The 21059-nt window shown below is 41.4% G+C and overlaps 1 protein-coding gene and 1 pseudogene across 8 annotated transcripts in view; both read right to left on the reverse strand.

The window, feature by feature from the left end:
* The window catches only part of HEATR5A (HEAT repeat containing 5A), a 131025-nt gene that overhangs the window by 23066 nt on the left and 86900 nt on the right, over nt 1-21059 (reverse strand). For all 8 annotated transcript variants that reach the window (XM_058429558.1, XM_058429556.1, XM_058429557.1 and 5 more), the window contains 6 exons: nt 13873-14052; nt 11307-11546; nt 9228-9409; nt 6624-6692; nt 4182-4361; nt 1385-1607 (listed from right to left, as the gene is read on the reverse strand). In XM_058429558.1, the coding sequence (XP_058285541.1) occupies nt 1385-1607; nt 4182-4361; nt 6624-6692; nt 9228-9409; nt 11307-11546; nt 13873-14052 (1074 nt within the window). The remainder of the gene's footprint in view (nt 1-1384; nt 1608-4181; nt 4362-6623; nt 6693-9227; nt 9410-11306; nt 11547-13872; nt 14053-21059) is intronic.
* Nucleotides 7964-8415, reverse strand: LOC116484747 (ATP synthase F(0) complex subunit C1, mitochondrial-like; annotated as a pseudogene).

Consider the following 21059-nt stretch of genomic DNA (forward strand, 5'->3'; position numbering starts at 1 on the left):
CATTAGTTTAAAAAAGGTAAAAGAAAAGAACAAGTTACAGACTGAGAGAAAATACTTACAAGACATGCAACCACAAAGGAATAGTGTTGTGTGTATATATATATATAAAGGATTCAACAATCAGGAAGAAAACAATTGTTATAAATGCATTTCTGATGCTGCAACAGAAACAGCACTTGGATATAATTTTAGTTTCCTCAGCAAGGCAATTTACTTTTGCAAAAGGGTGTCACTCGCATCAATCAAGATCGCAAGTGCACACCGAACAAAGGAGACAAGAGGGCTTTTATATCCTAATGCGATCTGTATCTCTGTGTTCTTCCCCAATGGGCTGTGGACTGCACAATCTGAGCTGACCCGAATGGCTACTTGTAAATATTTTTCTAAATATGGAAGGGAGGGGGACGTGAGGTCCAGTGGTGGAGCATGTGGGACGTGCAGTTTCGGGAGGACAATGGGTACAGGTAACCAAAGGAACAGATGCCAGTTATCGATTAAAACTGACAGGAAGGGGGTAAGCTGTTTACAGTAAGTAGAGGCAAGGAGAAACAAGAAAGTTGAGTTTAAGAACAAAGGGTAAGGAAGTTAAAGGCTAAATCTTTTGAAGAGAAACTCAGAAAGATTCACTGTATCTTACAACAAAATAAATACCAAATAGCAGATAGGCAAAGATTATGACTACATTATTTATGGAAGAAGCAACTTAAAGATTCTTAATCAAGGAAATAAGAAAATAAAACAATGAAATATTTCATAGCCATCAGATTGGCAAAAATTATTAAGTATGATAATACAGTGTGGAGAAATGAAAACAAGTTGCTGGTGGGTGTATCCTTTTTTTTTGAGACAGAGTCTCACTCTTGTCACCTAGGTTGGAGTACAGTGGTGCGATCTCAGCTCACTGCAACCTCAGCCTCCCAGGTTCAAGTAATCCTCCTGCCTCAGCCTCCCGAGTTGCAGGGATTACAGGCTCTCACCACCATACTTGGCTAACTTTTGTGTTTTTAGTAGAAACGGGGTTTCACCATGTTGGCCATGTTGGTCTTGAACTCCTGACCTCAAGTGATCTGCCCGCCTCGGCTTCCCGAACTGCTGGGATTACAGAAGTTTGAGAACAGCCTGGCAACAAGGCAAAACTCCCTCTCTACAAAAGATACAAAAATTAGCTGGGCATGGTGGTGTGTGCCTGTAGTCCTTGCTACTTGAGAGGCTGAGGTGGCAGGGATCGCCTGAGCCCAGGAGGCAGATGTTGCAGTGAGCCAAAATTGCACCACTGCACTCCAGCCTGGGAAACAAAGCAAGACCCTGTCAATAAAAAAAAAAAAAAAAAAAGAAAATGTGTTACTGTCACTCTAGGAATTATCTAAGTATTTTATCTCCTTACCTTCAGCAGGAAGTTGGGAGGCAAATTCTGAAGGCAAAGTTAAAAGAGCAAAATCCTGAAGTGCAGCAAGCCAGAGTCTGCTTAGTGTGCCAAGATCTGCATAGACTAAGTCAAGCAGTCCATCTGATGAACATGATCCATTTCTGATACTGTCTTCTAAACAGGTGGTAGTCTTCAAAGGTTGTCTGTGGTTTTTATGTCTTTGCACAGCAATTATGTAGACCTGTTAAAGGTTAATTTAAAAACAGGAAAATCTTTTATCTGCTGAAAAGGTGCTATAAAATTTTTATATCTTCCTGAAGAGGCAGACTTACCTTTGAGCACACTGGACTTGAAATGCACTGTGATATCAAGAAGGCCTGTCTGTGTAACTACACACAGAAAACTGGGGTAGAAAGAGTCAAAAATACTATCTTCAATGAGATGCATTAGGGATAACAAATATCTGGTAAATATGATGCCACTTCTCACATTTACAATCATAATACTATATCCCGGCACTCTTTCTCTCTAAGCCTGGTATGGCCTAATAATCCATCTTAACATACGGCTACAGGTAGCCATCTCTTAACTGAAATACTGAAAATATTTTCATTCAAATGTATCACTAAAGCTCTACAAAAAGTGTACACAAATAGATTTAACATGGATTATAGAATCTTAAAGTAAGCAACACAGTGTATAACATGCACTATCCCTTTATCTACAACTCTAAAACCCAAAAAGCTCTGAAAAAACCTTAAGATTTTGGCAAACTAATCTAGTGGCAAAACTGACGAACTTACGTGAGGCCATTTATATCTATATACACAACACAGTATGAATATTCAAACATCAATGTGTTTGATTATAGATTCTATGGTATTGCCCCAGACTTCCCAGATATATATTGGTCAGTCATTATTTATCTTTATTGAAGAAATAATATGAGGAGGTAACAGGCTTAAGCAAAAGCACAGAGATGTATATCCAGTCTATTTTATTTTATTTTTATTTTTTTGAGAAGTCTCACTCTGTCACCCAGGCTGGAGTACAGTGGTGCCATCTCAGCTCACTGCAACCTCCGCCTCCCAGGTTCGAGCGATTCTCCCGCCTCAGCTTCCCAAGTAGCTGGGATTACAGGTGCGCACACCATGCCTGGCTGGTTTTTGTATTTTTAGTAGAGATGGGGTTTCACCACGTTGACCAGGCTGGTCTTGAACTCCTGACCTCAAGTGATCTGCCCGCCTCAGCCTCCCAAAGTGCTGGGATTATAGGCGTGAGCCACCACACCCAGGTTATTTTATTTATTTATTTTCTTTTCTTTGAGATGGAGTTTCGCCCTTGTCGCCCAGGCGGGAGTGCAATGGTGTGATCTCGGCTCACTGCAACCTCTGCCTCCCAGGTTCAAGCGATTCTCCTGCCTCAGCCTTCCAAGTAGCTGGGATTACAGGCACGCGCCACCACACCTGGCTAATTTTTTGTATTTTCAGTGGAAATGGGATTTCACCATGTTAGCCAGGCTAGTCTTGAACTCCTGACCTCAGGTGATCTGCCCGCCTCGGCCTCCCAGAGTGCTGGGATTACAGGTGTGAGCCACCATGCCCAGCCTAATTTATTTATTTTTAAAATTTTATATAGAGATGGGGTCTCAGTACGTTGCCCAGGCTGATATTGAACTCCTGGCCTCAAGTAATCCTCTTGCCTTGGGCTCCTAAAGTGTTGGGATTACAAGCATGAGCCACTGCACCTGGCCAGACCAGTTTATTGAATCTAGGCACAACTACTTCCTAATGAAGGCTGTGCTAAATAATGACAAAAATAAAGATTCTATAACTTTCAGGTTTAAAATACCTCTACTGGAGGAAACCCTTTTTTACATGTTGGTTAATCTCTTAGATGAAATCAGAGATTACATACCTTCATTAAAATGGTATGTGAACTGGGCCAGGCATGGTGGCTCATGCTTGTAATCCTAGCACTTTAAGAGGCAGAGGAGAGTGGATCACTTGAGGTCAGGAGTTCGGGGCCAACCTGGCCAACATGATGAAACCCCATCTCTACTAAAAATACAAAAATTAGCTGGGCGTGGTGGTGCATACCTGTAGTCCCACCTACTTGGGAGGTTGAGACACGAGAATCACTTGAACCTGGGAGGTGGAGGCTGCAGTGAGCCGAGACTGCTCCAATGTACCCCAGCCTCGTCAACAGAGCAAGACTCTGTCTCCAAAAAAATGATATGTGAACCAAGATTGGTCATGTTTGGTAACTGCTGAAGCTGGGTGATGGGTATATGTAGATTCATTATAAATACTATTACATCTACTTTTGCAAATGCTTAAACATTGCATAGTAAATTAAAAAATAATATAGCTTTCTTCTTTATTAGGAAAGTAAATAAGCATTTTGCTATAAGATTTCTTCATCCTTGGAAAATAATGACTACTTAGTATTCAAAAACCATTCTATGAAAGAGCATTAGAAAGCATTACATGCTACAGAGTTGACAGAAGATACAAGGAGACCCAAATTTCCAAGAATTCAGGATTCAATAAAAGTTGATTTCCACTGGCCACTGTAAAGTCTCTCTGGCTCATAAGTGGCACTGCTTAAAGTAGGAGATAATAGACTACAGAAGACTCTTTAAAATGCTTGACCAACATATTAACATATAAATACATCACATGTTAGAATTCTTTTTGTTTAATCTTAAAAATGAACTTATTTGTAGTTCATTTTAAATAGTAATTTCAGTTTATGGCCTAAGGTGTTTATTAACAACTACCAAAATTCTAGTTATAAATTAAGAAATACCAACCTCTGCCCAGGCTTTAAGCACAGCTAAGATCTCCATGGTAGAAGCACTTTCATTATATAAGTGACTTAGAGCTTCTTTTCCAGCCTGTATTTTAGTTAACGATGAAACAAGCAACTGATGAACTCTTCGGAGATCATTAAGGTCACTTACAACTCCACTTGCTATCCAGGCACTGCAAACCTAGTTTTCAAGAAATTAAAAGTTATATTTTAAAATTATAAGTATCTCCCTTGGCTGGGCGTGGTGGCTCATGCCTGTAATCCCAGCACTTTGGGAGGTGAGGCAGGCAGATTGCTTGAGCCCAGGAGTTTGAGACAAGCCTGGGCAACATGGCAAAACTCTGTCTAAAAGAAAATACAAAAATTAGCCGGGCATGGTAATGTGCACCTGTAGCTACTCAGAAGGCTAAGGCAGGAGGATTGCATGAGCCCATGAGTTTGAGGCCACAGTGAGCTAGGATTGAGCCACTACACTCTAGACCTCTAGACTGGGTGGCAGAGTGAGACCCCATCTCTTAAAAAACAAAAAACAAAAAAAACCCATCTCTTAAAAAAACATCTCTCTTGTGAGTTCAGCAGAGCTCACTCACATCTCAAGAATCTAGTCACTGAATATATTGCTATTGCTTTCAAGAAATCCTATGGAAGGAGGCTGATAATGAGAGTCAAGTCAGCATTTCCAAAGGGAACGAAGTCTAAGGTTGAAGCAAAGACATCAGTGCTAATGAGTATATAAATTGAACAGTTCTAGATGTATTAATATGGAGAAATGAAGCTATGAAATGATAAAACCACAACAAAAATTTTGATTGTTTTGAAGACAGTGTATTTTTAATCTTAAAAACAAAACATCATTAATTCTACAATGCAAAACACTTATTCAAGCTATGGTTTTTCCAGGTGCCATGATATTTCTCTCTTTTTTTTTTGGGATAGGATCTTGCTCTGTAGCCCAGGCTGGAATGCAGTGGTGCCATCACAGCTCCTGCAGCCTTGACCTCCACGTGGGGATCCTCCCACCTCAGCTTCCTGAGCAGCCAGGACCACAGGCACATACCACCACGCCTGGCTAATTTTTTATTTTTTTATAGAGAAAGGGTCTCCCTATGTTGCCCATGCTGGTCTCAAACTCCTGAGCTCAAGTGAGCCACTTGCCTTGGCCTCCCAAAGTGCTGAGATTATAGGAATGAGCCACTGTGTCCAGCTGATATTTCTCTTTTTCTAAGGAAAACTTATTTTTCCTCTTCTGTGTATTTATTTAGTTCTTGTCTCATCTCACAAAATATTTCAAGTGGCTTACAGCAAGAACACACATAATAAAGTTATAATAAATTAGAGATTCATACATTTAACATAGTGATCTGAATAGTAAAAGCAATCAACTATTTCCCAAGTACAATTAAACAAAAGAAAGTTGAAAGAACTGACTAAAATTAGTTCTCTCACTATGCTTATAATTGATTTATTCATGCCAGTCCTGCTTTTAATTAGTTCAGGTCATTCCGGGCTAGATTATTATTATTATTATTTTTTTGAGACGGAGTCTCCCTCTGTCACCCAGGCTGGAGTGCAGTGGCATGATCTCAGCTCACTGTAGCCTCCGTCTCCCCCAGGTTCAAGTGATCCTCCCACCTCAGCCTCCTGAGCAGCTAGGACAATAGATACCTGCCACCAAGCCTGCCTAATTTTTTTGTATTTTTAGTAGACTGGGTTTCACCATGTTGACCAGGCTGGTCTCTAACTCCTGACCTCAAGTGATCCGCCTGCCTTGGCCTCCCAAAGTGCTGGGATTACAGGTGTGAGCCACTGTACCTGGCCTAGGGCCGGATACAAGTGTCTGACAACGCAGTCTGAGAAAGGCAACTGTTTAAAATTGTATATTATATGGCTCTAAGTATATGAAAAAGTGCTCAATCTCACTTGAAATACAAATCTAAACTATCCTGAGATAGTCTTTTTATTGTATCGTATAGACAAAAATCTAAAAGTTTGATGTCTCACAATGTTGCTGGGACTGTGGCAAAACAGGTACTTGTACAACATTGCTGGTGGAAATGTAAATGGTAAACACCTCTAATATCCATCAATTATCCATCAATTAAATTTTGAAGGAATCCATCAATTCAATTTTGGGGAATTTATCTCACAGATATGCTTACACCCAGTGAAATGACCTATGCACAAGGTCACTCATACAGCACTATTCTAATAGCAAAAGAAAAAAACCCAATGTCCGTCAATATGGAACTGGTTAAATAAATTATAACATATCTATATAATGGATTATCATGCAGTTATCAAAAAGGAAGAGTAAGTTTAAGAAGGAAAGTGTAAGCTGTGATTGATGGTAAGACAACCATAAAGAAAAAACATTGGTAAAAAATACTAACTGGAGGACTGCTTCCCAAGATTATTTCTTAAGCTTCATCTTTTAACCATTTACCTGACATGCTTTGGCAGTAACATCAGGTGGCGTCTCTGAAGTGAAGGCTGGTCTAAGTGCTGCTCCTACCTGGCAAGAAATTACATGACATATCAAACATCAAGAAGTAAGATAGCACAAGTTATCCCTCTTTTTAATGTTATTTTAAAAGTATTTATTTATAACAGATATTATGGACAGCTGTTGTTTTATCTACCCAGTGCATCCTCCCGTTTTTAGATAACAACATCCCAATTTTACCTTTGGGGAACGATCTTCTCTCCCCAACCCTTTTTTTTTTTTTTTTTTTTGAGACAAAGTCTCGCTCTTATCCTCCAGGCTGGAGTGCAATGGCACGATCTCGGCCCACTGCAACCTCTGCCTTCTGGGTTTGTGATTCTCCTGCCTCAGCCTCTGGAGTAGCTGGGATTACAGGCGTCTGTCACCACACCTGGCTAATTTTTGTATTTTTAGTAGAGATGGGGTTTCACCATGTTGGCCAGGCTGGTCTCGAACTCCTGTCCTCAGTTGATCCGCCTGCCTCGGCCTCCCAAAGTGCTGGGATTACAGGCATGAGCCACCACGCCTGGCCTCTAATATGATGGTTCTATGTAACTTTAATCCCTTCATTTTGCTTTATCTCTAAGCATATGTTGGTATTAGCTGAATGAAGTGATGAAGACTGCTAATCAACTGATGAACTGCTCTGGTCTCCCTAACTGCTAGCCATCAGAAGTTGCTTCTGAATAATAATGAGAGATCTCCTTGGATGAATGCTGCTAGAGGATTACAAGACAGCTAATGATTTTGTTATTTTCCTTGTTCTTCTTCAATTGTTCAATGGACCAGTCAAATAATCAGTTAAAAAGATTACAAAACCAGTAATAGAAACCTGAATCTTTGGGCTGGGCCTGGTGGCTCATGCCTGTAGTCCCAGCACGTTGGAGGTGGAGGCAGACAGATCACTTGAGCCCGAGAGTTTGAGACCAGCCTGGGCAACATGGTAAAACCCTGTCCTTACAAAAAAATACAAAAATTAGCCGAGCGTGGTAGCGTGTGGCTGTAGTTACACCTACTTCAGGTTGCGGTGAGCCAAAATCATGCCACTGCACTCCAGCCTGGGTAACAGGGTAAGACCTTGTCTCAAAAACAACAACAACAAAAACCCCACAGAAATCCAAATCATTTCCTAAGTCTAGAAAATAAATGAAGGAGGTTATATATATAAAATGAAAATTAACCTTTATTTATTTATTTATTTAGAGAAGTGTTGTGTTTAATGGTAAAAGTTAGCACACCCCAGTACCAGAAATGGTGTGGAGTTGCAGCTGCAGGGACAGGCAGGTGACCCCCACAGAGCTTCACATGGCAAAGAGGATGAAGAAGGAGACCATCAAACAGAAGAGCTCCATGGCCTCAGACAGGGCAAAGCCCAGAATGGCATAGGAGAAGAGTTGCTGCTTGAGAGACAGGTTCCTGGCATAGACAATAAATCAAGCTGCCAAACACTGCTCCAATGCCAGCCCCTGAATCAGCCACACCAACTGTGGCTGACCCAGCACCAATAAACTTGGCTGCTGTGTCAATGTCCCGGGAGACAACACTGGTCTAGAACTCCCGTCTGGCCACCTGGAGTGGGGAGCTGCTGTAGGAAGGCTGTTTAGATGAATTCTCTGGGCTATTCAAGGAGGAGGCAGACACAGGCCTGATTACACCCCTGGTACAACAGCAGATCAGAGCTGGAGAAATGAGTAATATCATGGTGGTCTGCATTTTTTCAGTCTCCCAGCTTTAGCCCTTGGTCTCAGCGCTCAGCTTCTCCCACCTGGAAAATTAACCTTTAAAGTTATAAAACACTCGTTTTTTTGTTTTTGTTTTCTTTAACAGGGCCTTTTTTCCCCCCTCCGTGGAGATGAGGGTCTCCCTATGATGCCCAGACCGGACCTGAACTTCTGGGCTCAAGTGATCTTCCTGCCTCAGCCTTCTAAGGAGCTGGAACTACAGGCATACTACCCTGCCCAAAAGACATGTTTTATGTACTTTGCTTTTACTTGAAGTTTTATAAAATATTAGCTGAAAGATTTCTTCTTCAAACACATGTACTTTCTACATATGGATTATACTGGTGATATGTTAGCAGAGATACATAGTCATTTACGAGGTGATATCCCAATTCAGTTCACAGATCCTCCCTCCTTCCCTCCCTCCCTTCCTTCCTTCCTCTCTTCCTTTCTCTTTCCCTCTTTCTTCTTTTTTTTTTAACTTTCCCATCCTCAGACAGTTTCAGACTTTTTTTTTTTTTTGAGACAGGGTCTGAATCTGTCACCCAGGCTGGGGTGCAGTGGCACAATCTCGGCTCACTGCAACCTCCGTCTCCCAGGCTCAAGTGATTCTCCCACCTCAGCCTGAGACTACCAGTGCACTCCACCATGCCAGCTAGTTTTGTATTTTTGGTAGAGATGGGGTTTCGTCATGCTGCCCGGTCTTGAACTCCTGGACTCAAAGCTACCTACCTGCCTTGGCCTCCCGAAGTGCTGGGATTACAGGCGTAAGCCACCACGCCTGGCCTCATAGACTTTTTATCTGTGTGTTTAATAATAAAATTCTCTAACAGAAAGTGCTTACATTGGCTTGATACTGTTCCAGAATCACATGACCTGGAAACTCTGGTTCTGGAACAGTTGCAAATCGCCGAATAACAACTAACAGCATTTCAAGGCCAGAAAGACGGAGCTGGTCACTGTGATCTGTGGCAGCCATAAAAGCCATGCGAATTAAGTCAGCAAGATGCAGTACCAAAAAGTCATCTATAAGATTAAAAAACATATTGGGAGAAAAAAAGATTAGAAAATATCAAAAAAATGTGCTGGAACTAAGACTTACAATAAGTAATAATTTTTCCTCCATTAATTTTATAACCTAGACTTTAAGTACCTCTGACTTGATACACTGTTTTTACTGTTTGTTAGAGACTTTAAAGCTGGATTTCATGTACACTGCAAATACACACAAGAAGACTGTCCCAAAGCTAGTAAGTATATACAGCTACTCCGGGCAGAATTAGCATTTTTTAAGGGTCCTAACAGTATCTTCAATAAAATTTTGTTCAGATTTTATGATAAAAGTACATTAGTTGGTACGGAGGAGACTTTGGGCTTTGACTAATTAAGCAGAAATTTATTTTCTTTATGTCAGGTTGAAGCTAAAACGTAATGTTCCTTTAAAAAAAATTTTATGTGGCTCTTTCTATGAACTACAGTATCTTATTTTTACATATATTGCCAAACATACAAATGATGGGAGTATAAAAAACATTTCTAGCTGTAGAAATGATAAATGGGAATTCCTTTCATTCCTACAACACATTGTTTGGTATAATATATCTCCTGTGGAGAGATATAAGAAAATCATTTAACAGAAGAAATCATATCTTAGTAAATGCCAGCTACAACTTTAACTGAGAGCACAGGAATCAATAAGTATCTACAGTATGTAAATTTTGTAACTGTAAGTATCTAGCACAGTGCTCATCACAAGAGACTCAATCAATGCATACTTAAAAAATAATTAAACCAGAGATACCTAATTCATACTCAGACTGGCAACAGCAACATTTTGCTTTGTAATTCTTTTGTCTGGTAAAGAATACTTCTAAGGAATTTAGAAATATGCACTGTGGACAGGTGTGGTGGCTAATGCCTGTAATCCCAGCACTTTGGGAGGCTGAGGTGGGAGAGTCACTTACGCCCAGAAGTTTGAGACCAGCCTGGGCAACATAATAAGATCTCACTTCCACAGAAAAATTAAAAAATTAGATGGGGATGGTGGTATATGCCTGTTGTCCCAGCTACTTGGGAGGCTGGGGTGGGAGGATTGCTTGAGCCTGGAAGGTTGAGGTTACAGTGAGCTGTGATCATGCCACTGCACTCAAGCCTGGGTGACAGAGCGAGATGCTGTCTAAAAAAAAAAAAGGACAAATACATATTGTGTCTTTGAACATGTGAGCTTAAGTGAATTTAAAAAATCAGACATCAAACCATAAAGGCAAACATAAATAGCTAAAAATAATACAGTTAAACAGTAAGAGGTGGTCAAAATGGTCTTACAATCAGGTTTACTTAACATTGAGAAAGGCTCACTTGTTTTCTTAGTTAATATCTATGATACTAAAATAATCTATAAGCAAAAACTGGCCCAAGTTACAAACCAGGAAATAATTTTTGAGAACTAGTAAATATTCATACTATTTCCCAAGAACCAATTATTTTCTATAAACTTAATGCATTGCACATGCTCATTAAAGTGAATGCCAATATAAGAAGCTTAATTAACCATTAAAAACGTATTTAACCATGAAGTGATGTGATCACAGCTCACTGCAAGCTCAAACTCCTGGGCTCAAGTGTTACTCCTGCTTCAGCCTCCCCAGTAGCTGGAACTATAGGTGCATGCCACCATGCCCTGCTAATTAAAAAAAAAATTTTAATAGAGACAACGTTTCATTGTTGCCCAGGCTGGTTTCAAACTCCTGGGCTCAAGTGATCCTCCTGCCTCAGCCTCCCAAAGTGTTGGGATTACAGGTATGAGCCACTGTGTCTGGCTAGTTTCATTTTTAAAAAATATTTTAATATTTTAAATATTAAAACCATAAGCAGATAGCATTTTACACATATCATTTGGTGTTTTCATCACTATGTCACTTACTTCTTGAATCTCTTTTTTTCATTTCTTGTGCTAAAGCAATGTCAAAATGTGCACTGTTAGCATTCTCACATTGGTTAATTATCCTACAGACACATTCAGCAGCAAAGACTCTAGTAGCCCATCGGGGATTGGTAAAAGGATGGGATTTTTCATCATGTCTGGTGGTCAGGACTGAGGCATCATCCCCTTTATCTCCTTCTTCTTCTTGCATTGTATCCACACAAGTTACAGCTGTAAAATCTTTTATTAAAGGAGAACATACGTAATTATAATCAATTGAAAAATATATATATATCAAAAGGAACAACAAAATGACTTCAAATTCAGACTAGAATTGCTTAACTATCAATTGCTACTGATCAATCATCTTTTTAATAACATCAAATAATTAGGTCTAATAACTACAGACAACTAAACAGTTGTCTAAAGGAGATGCTGTAAGAACTGTTCCAGGTCAAAATGACAAAGCTGTTAAATTATACTCAAAGTAAAAAACAAACACAATAAAAAATATTTAAAAAAACAAACAAACACAATAGTAGATACTGAAATAATTATCAATCCCCTGCAAGTAGATGGATGTACTTAAGGAGACTCAAAATTCTCTAGTAGGGAGTGTGGGTGGGATACATTGGGAAGGCTGTTTTAACACTGGAGCCTTGCATGGATTTCAGGAGGTTCCTGAATCTACTGAAATTGTCTGAAAATATTTTTCTTGGGATAGACTCATTGCCATCATTACAGTATCAAAGGTGTACTGATAGCTGGTCACTGAGTAGTGAATTATCTCCTCTACTTATTAACTGTTAAATTTACAAACTGTTTAACAACTGAAAATGGAACTAATGCTATGAAACAAACCAAACTGCTTTTCTTATATTATCCCGTATGTCAATATTTTTTTGCATGTTAGAATACCAAAGATGTCACAAATAAAGTTATGGTCAAGTTAACAGAGCCTGGAAGGTGTTTTCCTGAGAAGGTATGGAGCCAAACCACAGAAGATGAAGAATTAATGGCAAGATAAAATTGAGCAAGCTCAGGGAGTATGAATGCAAAATTTAAAAAAGTGAGACACCAGAAAAATGTAATCAGTCTATCTATGCACACATATATTTTCTTTCTTTTTTTTTTTTGAGACAAGATCTTGCTCTGTTACACAATCATGGCTCACTGCAGCCTCGAACACCTGGGCTCAGGTGACATTTTCTTTTAAAGAAGTCCTTGCAATTTCTTGAGTAGTGGGGAACAGCAGAGAAAATTAGAAAAATAAAATATGTATAGCATTAATAGTTGAAACAGCCAGTGTAAATCACTGGAAGAGGGACCAATAAGAATAAAGATAGACAGAGCAGAGAATACAAAACATTCCAGGAATGTGGTGTTAACTTTTCTCCTATCACACAATTCAGACAGGAGAGCTACATTAAATTCTAAGGCTTGAGCAACTGAGTTGGGAGCACTGAAGTATGGTGGAAAGCTTGTGGATTTTAAAAGTTATGTAGGCGTAGGACTGAATCTGTCTATGTCTTCAAGCAGGTTACCTCTCCAGGCCTATTTTCTCTTCTATAAAATAGAATAAAATTGCCTATGCATAGAATGGGTTAAAAGCTTAAATCAGATAAATTATGTACAGTTCTTAGAAAATAACTGGTTTTTCTCTTTCTTCCTCTCATTTATTTTCTCTCTTACCCCAAGGATATAAATTTTAAAGATTTGAATATACTTTCTCATGAACAATTATCTTGTATTACTAAAGACATTAGGGTAATAACACTGTTTTCTAATACTACTTGAAATTAACATTATTGTATGTAGTGAAACTGGCTTGCTCAAAATGTCATAATTTTGTATAACTTTCTCTTATGGTGACTAAGTAATTTCATATGGTGCGAGGGGTAGGGTGGGTATGTATGAATGTATGTATGTATGTAGAGACAGGGTTTCACTCTGTTGCCCAGGTTGGAGTGCAGTGGTGTGATCTTGGCTCACTGCAACCTCTGCCTCTCGGGCTCAAGCAATCCTCCCATCTTAGCCTCCTGAGCAGCTGGGACTACAGGTGTGAGCCACCAGGCCCAGCTCATTAAAAAAAAATTTTTTTTTGTAGAGGTGGTGTTTTGCCACGTTGCCCAGGCTGGTCTCAAACTCGTGGACTTGAGCAATCTGCCTGCCTCAGCCTCCCAAAGTGCTGGGATTACAGGGGTAAGCCACCACACCTGGTCTCAAATATTTATTGTATGTATGAAAAGAATTGATGGGAACAATATACATCAAGTCACACCTTTTAGCGTATAAATTATAACTCTTTTTAATTTGTTTCATATAGGAAAGTCATCTAAGACAGACAAAGGAAAAAAGAGCAGGCTTAAGTATTGGATTTATATTGTTCAAATTAAAGAGAATTCTAAAACACTAGAAATGTAATCTTCATTTGAAGAAAAGCAACAATCAGACAATCAGAATCCAGCTAGTTAGACAAGACTGATGAATTCTCAGTGGTAAACAATTTTATGTAAAGTTTTAAATTTCAATTTTATTATTTTAACTGATAATGTCCAATACTTACCAGCTGATGCAGCAAGTACATCTTTACAAAGCTTTAACCACAGGGAGAGTTTTTCCACTGCTGTAGATGTAAGCATATAATTTAAAGTCTCTTTGATATCATGGCATAATCTCTCATCTGTCTCTTTGTCTAGTAAGATCAATAATGCCCCCTCAAGGCCAACTTCTCTGATGTTAGCATCTGACAAGAAGAAAATCAATTATCTAAGTAATACAGAAAACAAAACTACCATATCAGAAGCTCACACATTCAGTAGTTATTCAAATAGTAGATAAAAATACATCTTAAAGAACTAGCCCAAATACTGTGCTTTAATCTACTGAGATCCATTTTAGTTCACACTTGAATTCTGGGATTTATGATCCTATATAGCAGTATTTTATGTAATGTCACTGAAAAAAAGTATTAATGTTATTATTTTTTCTTAATCAGGTAAAAAGTTTTACCCATTTAGTGTCCAATACTTATGAAATTTTTTTTTCTTTGAGACAGAATTTCGCTCGTTGCCCAGGCTGGAGTGCAATGGCACAATCTCGGCTCACCGCAACCTCCGCCTCCCACGTTCAAGTGATTCTCCTGCCTCAGCCTCCCTAGTGGCTAGAATTACAGGCACCCGCCACCACGCTTAGCTATTTTTTGTATTTTTAGTAGAGATGGGGTTTCACTATGTTGCCCAGGCTGGTCTCGAATTCCTGACCTCAGGCGATCCAACCGTCTCAGCCTCCCAAAGTGCTGGGATTACAGGTGTGAGCCACTGCACCCAGCTCAATACTTATAAATTTTATTCAGTGCTTAATTTTTTTTTTCTTTTGAGACAGAGTCTCACTCTGTCACCCAAGATGGAGTAAAGTGGTGCGATCTCGGCTCACTGCAACCTCTGCCTCCCGGGTTAAAGTGATTCTCCTGCCTCAGTCTCCTAAGTAGCTGGGATTACAGGTGCCTGCCACCACGTCTGGCTAATTTTTGTATTTTAGTAGAGACAGGGTTTCACCATGTTGGTCAGGCTGGTCTTGAACTCCTGACCTCAAGTGATCCACCCACCTTGACCTCCCAAAGTGCTGGGATTACAGGCATTGAGCCACAGTGCCCAGCCTCCAGTGTTTCTTAGTATAATTCTTTTCTTTTCTTTTTTTTTTTTTTGGGACGGAGTCTTGCTCTGTTGCCCAGGCTGGAGTGCAGTGGCATAATCTCGGCTCACTGCAACCTCCGCCTCCTGAGTTCAAGCAATTCTTCTGTCTCAGCCTCCTGAGTAGCTGGGACTAGAGGCACCTGCCACCACGCCCTGCTAATTTTTGTATTTTTAGTAGAGACGGGTTTCACCAGTGGTCAGGCTGGTCCTGAACTCCTGACCGTAGGTGTTCCACAAGCCTAGGCCTCCCAAAGTGCTAGGATTATAGGCATGAGCCACCACGCCTGGCCCAGTATAATTATTTTCTAGTTTTAATAAAACATAATTAAGTTTTCCTTACTCTGGTATAAAGCTTTAAAATATATTAACGTGACAGTAAAGCTCAAAAAGAAAACAACCACTATACGGAGAACACTGTTTAATTACTACAACTAAGCTACTGTGGACTACTGAATAAACATATATCGCTATACAATATTCTCACTACAAAGTAATACCTCAAAGGGGAAATACTAGCCTTGATCTAGCATCTATTACCTTTAATTCTGAAAATGCCAAAAGGACAAATACATTTTCTCTTGAAGAGTTAACTCATCTAGCATTTATGAAAGTATGCAGATTTGAAAGGTTATATTATTAGTAGACTATTCTATTTATTTATTTATTTTTTTGGAGACAGAGTCTCACTCTGTCGCCCAGGTTGGAGTACAGTGGCACAATCTCATTGCAATCTCTGCCTCCTGAGTTCAAGCAATTCTCCTGCTTCAGCCTCTCAGCTGGGATTACAGGTATGTGCCACCAGGCCCAGCTAATTTTTTTTGTATTACCATGTAGAGACGAGGTTTCACCATGTTGGCCAGGCTAGTCTCCAACTCCTGACCTCAGATCCACCCACCTCAGCCTCCCAAAGTGTTGGGATTGTAGGAGTGAGCCACTGTGCCTGGCCTTTGTGGGTGTTTTGTTTTGTTGGTATTAGACTATTTTAAAAGAGAAATTATCTTTTAAATATTAGAAGGACGTGATAGAAATATTTCAGATTAGGGATCTAACAAGATATAATAGCTAAGGTAATGTGAGTCATGACTGGATCTTAGATTTAGGTGGTGGTGAGGAGGGGAGGAATCATAAAGCACATTTTTTGGATGACTAGGGAAATGTGTGTGAGGGCTGCAAATCAATATTGATTTTCTTAGGTGTGTGATCATGTATGGGTATGTCCTTCGCATTAGTCCATTTTCACACTGCTATAAAGACATACCCAAGACTGGGCAATTTATTTAAAAAAGAGGTTTCAGGCCAGGCACAGTGGCTCACGCCCATAATCCCAGCACTTTGGGAGGCTGAGGCAGGTGGATCACCTGAGGTCAGGAGTTTGAGACCAGCCTGGCCAACATGGTGAAACCCCATCTCACTAAAAATACAAAAAATTAGCCGGGCGTGGTGACAGGTGCCTGTAATCCTAGCTACTTGGGCAGCTGAGGCAGGAGAATTGCTTGAACCCAGGAGGCGGAGCCTGCAGTAGGCCAAGATTGCACCATTGCACTCCAGCCTGGGAGATGGAGTGAGACTGTGTCTTCAAAGAAAATGGGGGAGAAAAAAAAAAGACGTTTCATTGACTCACAATTTCACATGATTGGGGAGGCCTCAGGAAATATACAATCATGGTGGAAGGGGAAGACGCATGTCTTACATGGCAGCAAGCAAAAGAGAGCATGTGAAGGAGGCAAAGGGGGAAGAGCCCCTTATAAAACCATCAGATCTTGTGAGAACGCACTATCACGAGAACAGCATGGGGGAAACCGTCCCCATGATCCAATCTCCCACCAGGTACCTCCTTCAACAACTGGGGATTATAATTGAAAATGAGACTTGGGTGGGGACACAAAGCCAAGCCATATCATTCCACCCCTGGCCCCTCCCAAGTCTTATGTCCACATTTCAAAACCAATCATGCCTTCCCAACAGTCTCCCAAAGTCTTAATTCATTTCAGCATTAACTCAAAAGTCCATAGTCCAAAGTCTCATCTGAGACAAGGCAAGTCACTTTGGCCTATGAGCCTGTAAAATCAAAACCAAGTTAGTTACTTCCTAGATACAATGGGGGTACAGGCACTGGGTAAATGCTCGTCCCAAATGGGAGAAATTGGGCTGCAGTCCCCATGCAAGTCCAAAATCCAGTGGGGCAGTCATAAAATCTGAAAGCGGCCGGGCACAGTGGCTCACGCTTGTAATCCCAGCACTTTGGGAGGCCGAGGCAGGCGGATCACGAGGTCAGGAGATCAAGACCACGGTGAAATCCTGTCTCTACTAAAAATGCGAAAAATTAGCCAGGCGTGGTGGCGGGCGCCTGTAGTCCCAGCTACTCGGAGAGGCTGAGGCAGGAGAATGGCGTGAACCTGGGAGGCAGAGCTTGCAGTGAGCCGAGATTGCGCCACTGCACTCCAGCCTGGGTGACAGAGTGAGACTCCGTCTCAAAAAAAAAAAAAAAAAATCTGAAAGCTCCAAAATGATCTTTGACTCCATGTCTCACATCCAGGGCACACTGATGCAAGAGGTGGGCTCCTACGGCCTTGGGCAGCTCCACCCCTGTGGCTTTGCAGGGTATAGCCCCCTGCCCCAGCTACTTTCACAGTTGGTGTTGAGTGTATGTGGCTTTTTCAGGCGCACAGTGTAAGCTGTCGGTGGATCTACCACTTTGGGGTCTAGAGACCTTCTTCTTTTCATATTTTTTTGAGATGGAGTCTTGCTCTGTCGTCCAGGCTAGAGTGCAATGGCATGGTCTCGGCTCACTGCAACCTCCGCCTCCCAGGTTCATATGATTCTCCTGCCTCAGCCTCCTGAGTAGCTGGGATTACAGGCACGCACCACCATGCCTGGCTAATTTTTCTATTTTTAGTAGAGATGGGGTTTCACCATGTTGCCCAAGCTGGTCTTGAACTCCTGACCTCATGATCCACCAGCCTTGGCCTCCCAAAGTGCTGGGATTACGGGCATGAGCCATCATGCCCGGCCTTGATGGTGGTCCTCTTCTTACAGCTCCACTAGGCAGTGCCCCAGTGGGGACTCTGCGTGAGGGCTCTGACCCTTCATTTTCCCTTTGCATTGCCCTAGCAGAGGTTCTCCATGAGGGCTTCACCCCTGCAGCAGACTTCTGCCTGGACATCTGGGCATTTCTATGCATCCTCAGAAATCTAGGTGGAAGTTCCCAAACCTCAGTTCTTGAATTCTGTGCACTAGCAGGCCCAACACCATGTAGAAGGTGCCAAGGCTTGGGGTTTGCACCCTCTGAAGCAATGGCCTGAGCTGTACCTTGGTCCCTTTTAGCCATGGCTGGAACAGCTGGAACACAAGGCAACAATTCCCAAGGCTGCACAGAGCAGGGGGACCCTGGGTCTGACCCATAAAACCATTTTTCCCTCCTAGGCCTCTGGGAGGGGCTGTTGCTGAGGTCTTTGACATGCCCTGGAGACATTTTCTTCATTGTCTTGGCGATTAAGATTAACATTTGAGGAAGGTGCGGGTAGCTCACGCCTGTAATTCCAGCACCTTGGGAGGCTGAGGTGGGCAGATCACGAGGTCAGGAGATCGAGACCATCCTGGCTAACAAGGTGAAACCCTGTCTCTACTAAAAAAGACAAAAACTTAACTGGGTGTGGTGGCGGGCGCCTGTAGTCCCAGCTACTCGGGAGGCTGAGGCAGGAGAATAGCATGAACCCAGGAGGCAGAGCTTCCAGTGAGCCGAGATTGCGCCACTGCACTCCAGCCTGGGCGACAGAGTGAGACTCTGTCTCAAAAAAAAAAAAAAAAGATTAACATTCGACTCCTTGTTACTTATGAAAATTTCTGCAGCACGCTTGAATTTCTCCCCAGAAAATGGGGTTTTCTTTTCTATCACATCCTCAGGCTGCAAATTTTCCAAACTTTTATATGCTCTGCTTCCCTCACCATTTTTTTTTTTTGTTGAGACAGAGTCTCACTTTGTCGCCCAGGCTGGAGTGCAGTGGTGCAATCTCAACTCACTGCAGCCTCCGCCTCCTGGGTTCAAACAATTCTCCTGCCTCAGCCTCCCCAGTAGCTGGGATTACAGGTGCCACCACCACACATGGCTAAGTTTTGTATTTTTAGTAGAGATGGGTTTTCATCATTTGGCCAGGCTGGTCTCAAACTCCTGACCTCAGGTGATCCACCCACGTCAGCCCTTCAAAGTGCTGGGATTATAGGCATGAGCCACCGCACCTGGCCTCTGATTCCCTTTTAAACATAAATTCTAATTTCAGATAATCTCTCTCAAGTTCAAAGCCACAGATCTCTAGGGCAGGAGCAAAACGCTGCCAGTCCCTTTGCTTAAGCATAATAAGAGTGACCTTTACTACAATTCCTAGGAAGTTCCTCAACTCAATCTAAGACCATCTCACCTTGGGCTTCATTGTCCACATCATTATCAGCATTTTGGGGATTGTAATTCAAGATGAGATTTGGATTGGGACACAAAGCCAAACCATATCCTTCTTCTTGGGAAATGCAAACTTAAGTATTTAGGGTGAACTGTCATGATGTCTGGGGACTGCTTTAAGATGATTTGGCAAAAGGTTTATGTGTGTATATGGAGAGAGATGTCTATAAAATGAGTGTCATAAAGACATTAAGTACATGAATCAACATGTTCACTGCATAATTCTTTTGGGTTCAAAAAATCATAATATCTGTTATGATGATCTGTGATCAGTGATCTTTGATGTTACTATTTTAATTGTTTTGGAATGCCACAAACTATGCCCACGTAAAACAGCAAACTTATTCAATAAATGTTGAGTGTGTTCTGACTGCTCCATGCCATTTCTCTTTCTCTCCTGGCCACTCCCCATCTCTTTTATTCTAATCAGTCCTCTCTATTTTCTGAGACACAACAGTATCAAAATTAGGCCAATGACACCGCAATGGCACTGCAGTGTTCATGTGAAAGGAAGAGTCACACGTCCCTCACTTTAAACCAAGAGCTGGAAATGATTTAAGCTTAGTGAGAAAGGCATGTCAAAAGCCAAGACAGACCAAAAGTTGTGTCTTTTAGGCCAGTTATCTAAGTTGTGAATGCAAAAGAAAAGTTCTTGAAGGAAGTTTAAAAAGCTACTCCAGTGAACACACAAATGATATGGAAGATAAACAACCTTATTAACCAACACAGAGAAAGTTTTAGTGATCTGGATAGAAGTTCAAATCAGGCTCACGCCTGTAATCCCAGCACTTTGGGAGACCAAGGTGGGTGGATCACCTAAGGTCAGCAGTTCAAGACCAGCCTAGCCAACATGATGAAACCCTGTCTCTGCTAAAAATACAAAAATTAGCCAGGCATGGTGGTGGGCGCCTGTAATCCCACCTACTCGGGAGGCTGAGGCAGAAGAATTGCTTGAACCCGGGAGACGGAGGTTGCAGTGAGCCAAGATCATGCCACTGCACACCAGCCTGGGCGACACAGCAAGACTCCATCTCAAAAAAAAAAAAAAAAGTTCAAATCAGCCACAACATTGAGCCTGATGCAGAGCAAGACCCTAACTCTCTTCAATTCTTTGAAGGCTGGGAGAGGTGAGGAAGCTACAGAAGAAAAGGTAGAAACTAGCAGAGGTTGGTTCATGGGGTTAAGGAAATAAGCTGTCTCCATAACATAAAAATGCAAGATAAAGCAGCAAATCCTGATGTAGAAGCTTCATCAAGTTAGCCAGAAGACCTAGCTAAGGTCAAAACAACAGTTTTTCTTTTTCTTTCCTTTTTTTTGAGACTGAGTCTTGCTCTATCACCCAGGCTGGAGTACAGTGGCGTGATCTTGGCTCACTGCAACCTCTGCCTCCCAGGTTCAAGCTATTCTCATGCCTCAGTCTCCTGAATAGCTGGGATTACAGGCACCCACTACCATCACATCCAGCTAATTTTTGTATTTTTAATAGAGACGGGGTTTCACCATGTTGGCCAGGCTGGTCTTGAACTCCTGACCTCAAGTGATCCACCCACCTTGGCCTTCCAAAGTGTTGGGATAACAGGCGAGAGCCCAGCCTAAAACAACAGA

Source organism: Hylobates moloch, unplaced genomic scaffold, assembly GCF_009828535.3.
Source record: "Hylobates moloch isolate HMO894 unplaced genomic scaffold, HMol_V3 SCAFFOLD_16, whole genome shotgun sequence".
NCBI lineage: Eukaryota > Metazoa > Chordata > Mammalia > Primates > Hylobatidae > Hylobates > Hylobates moloch.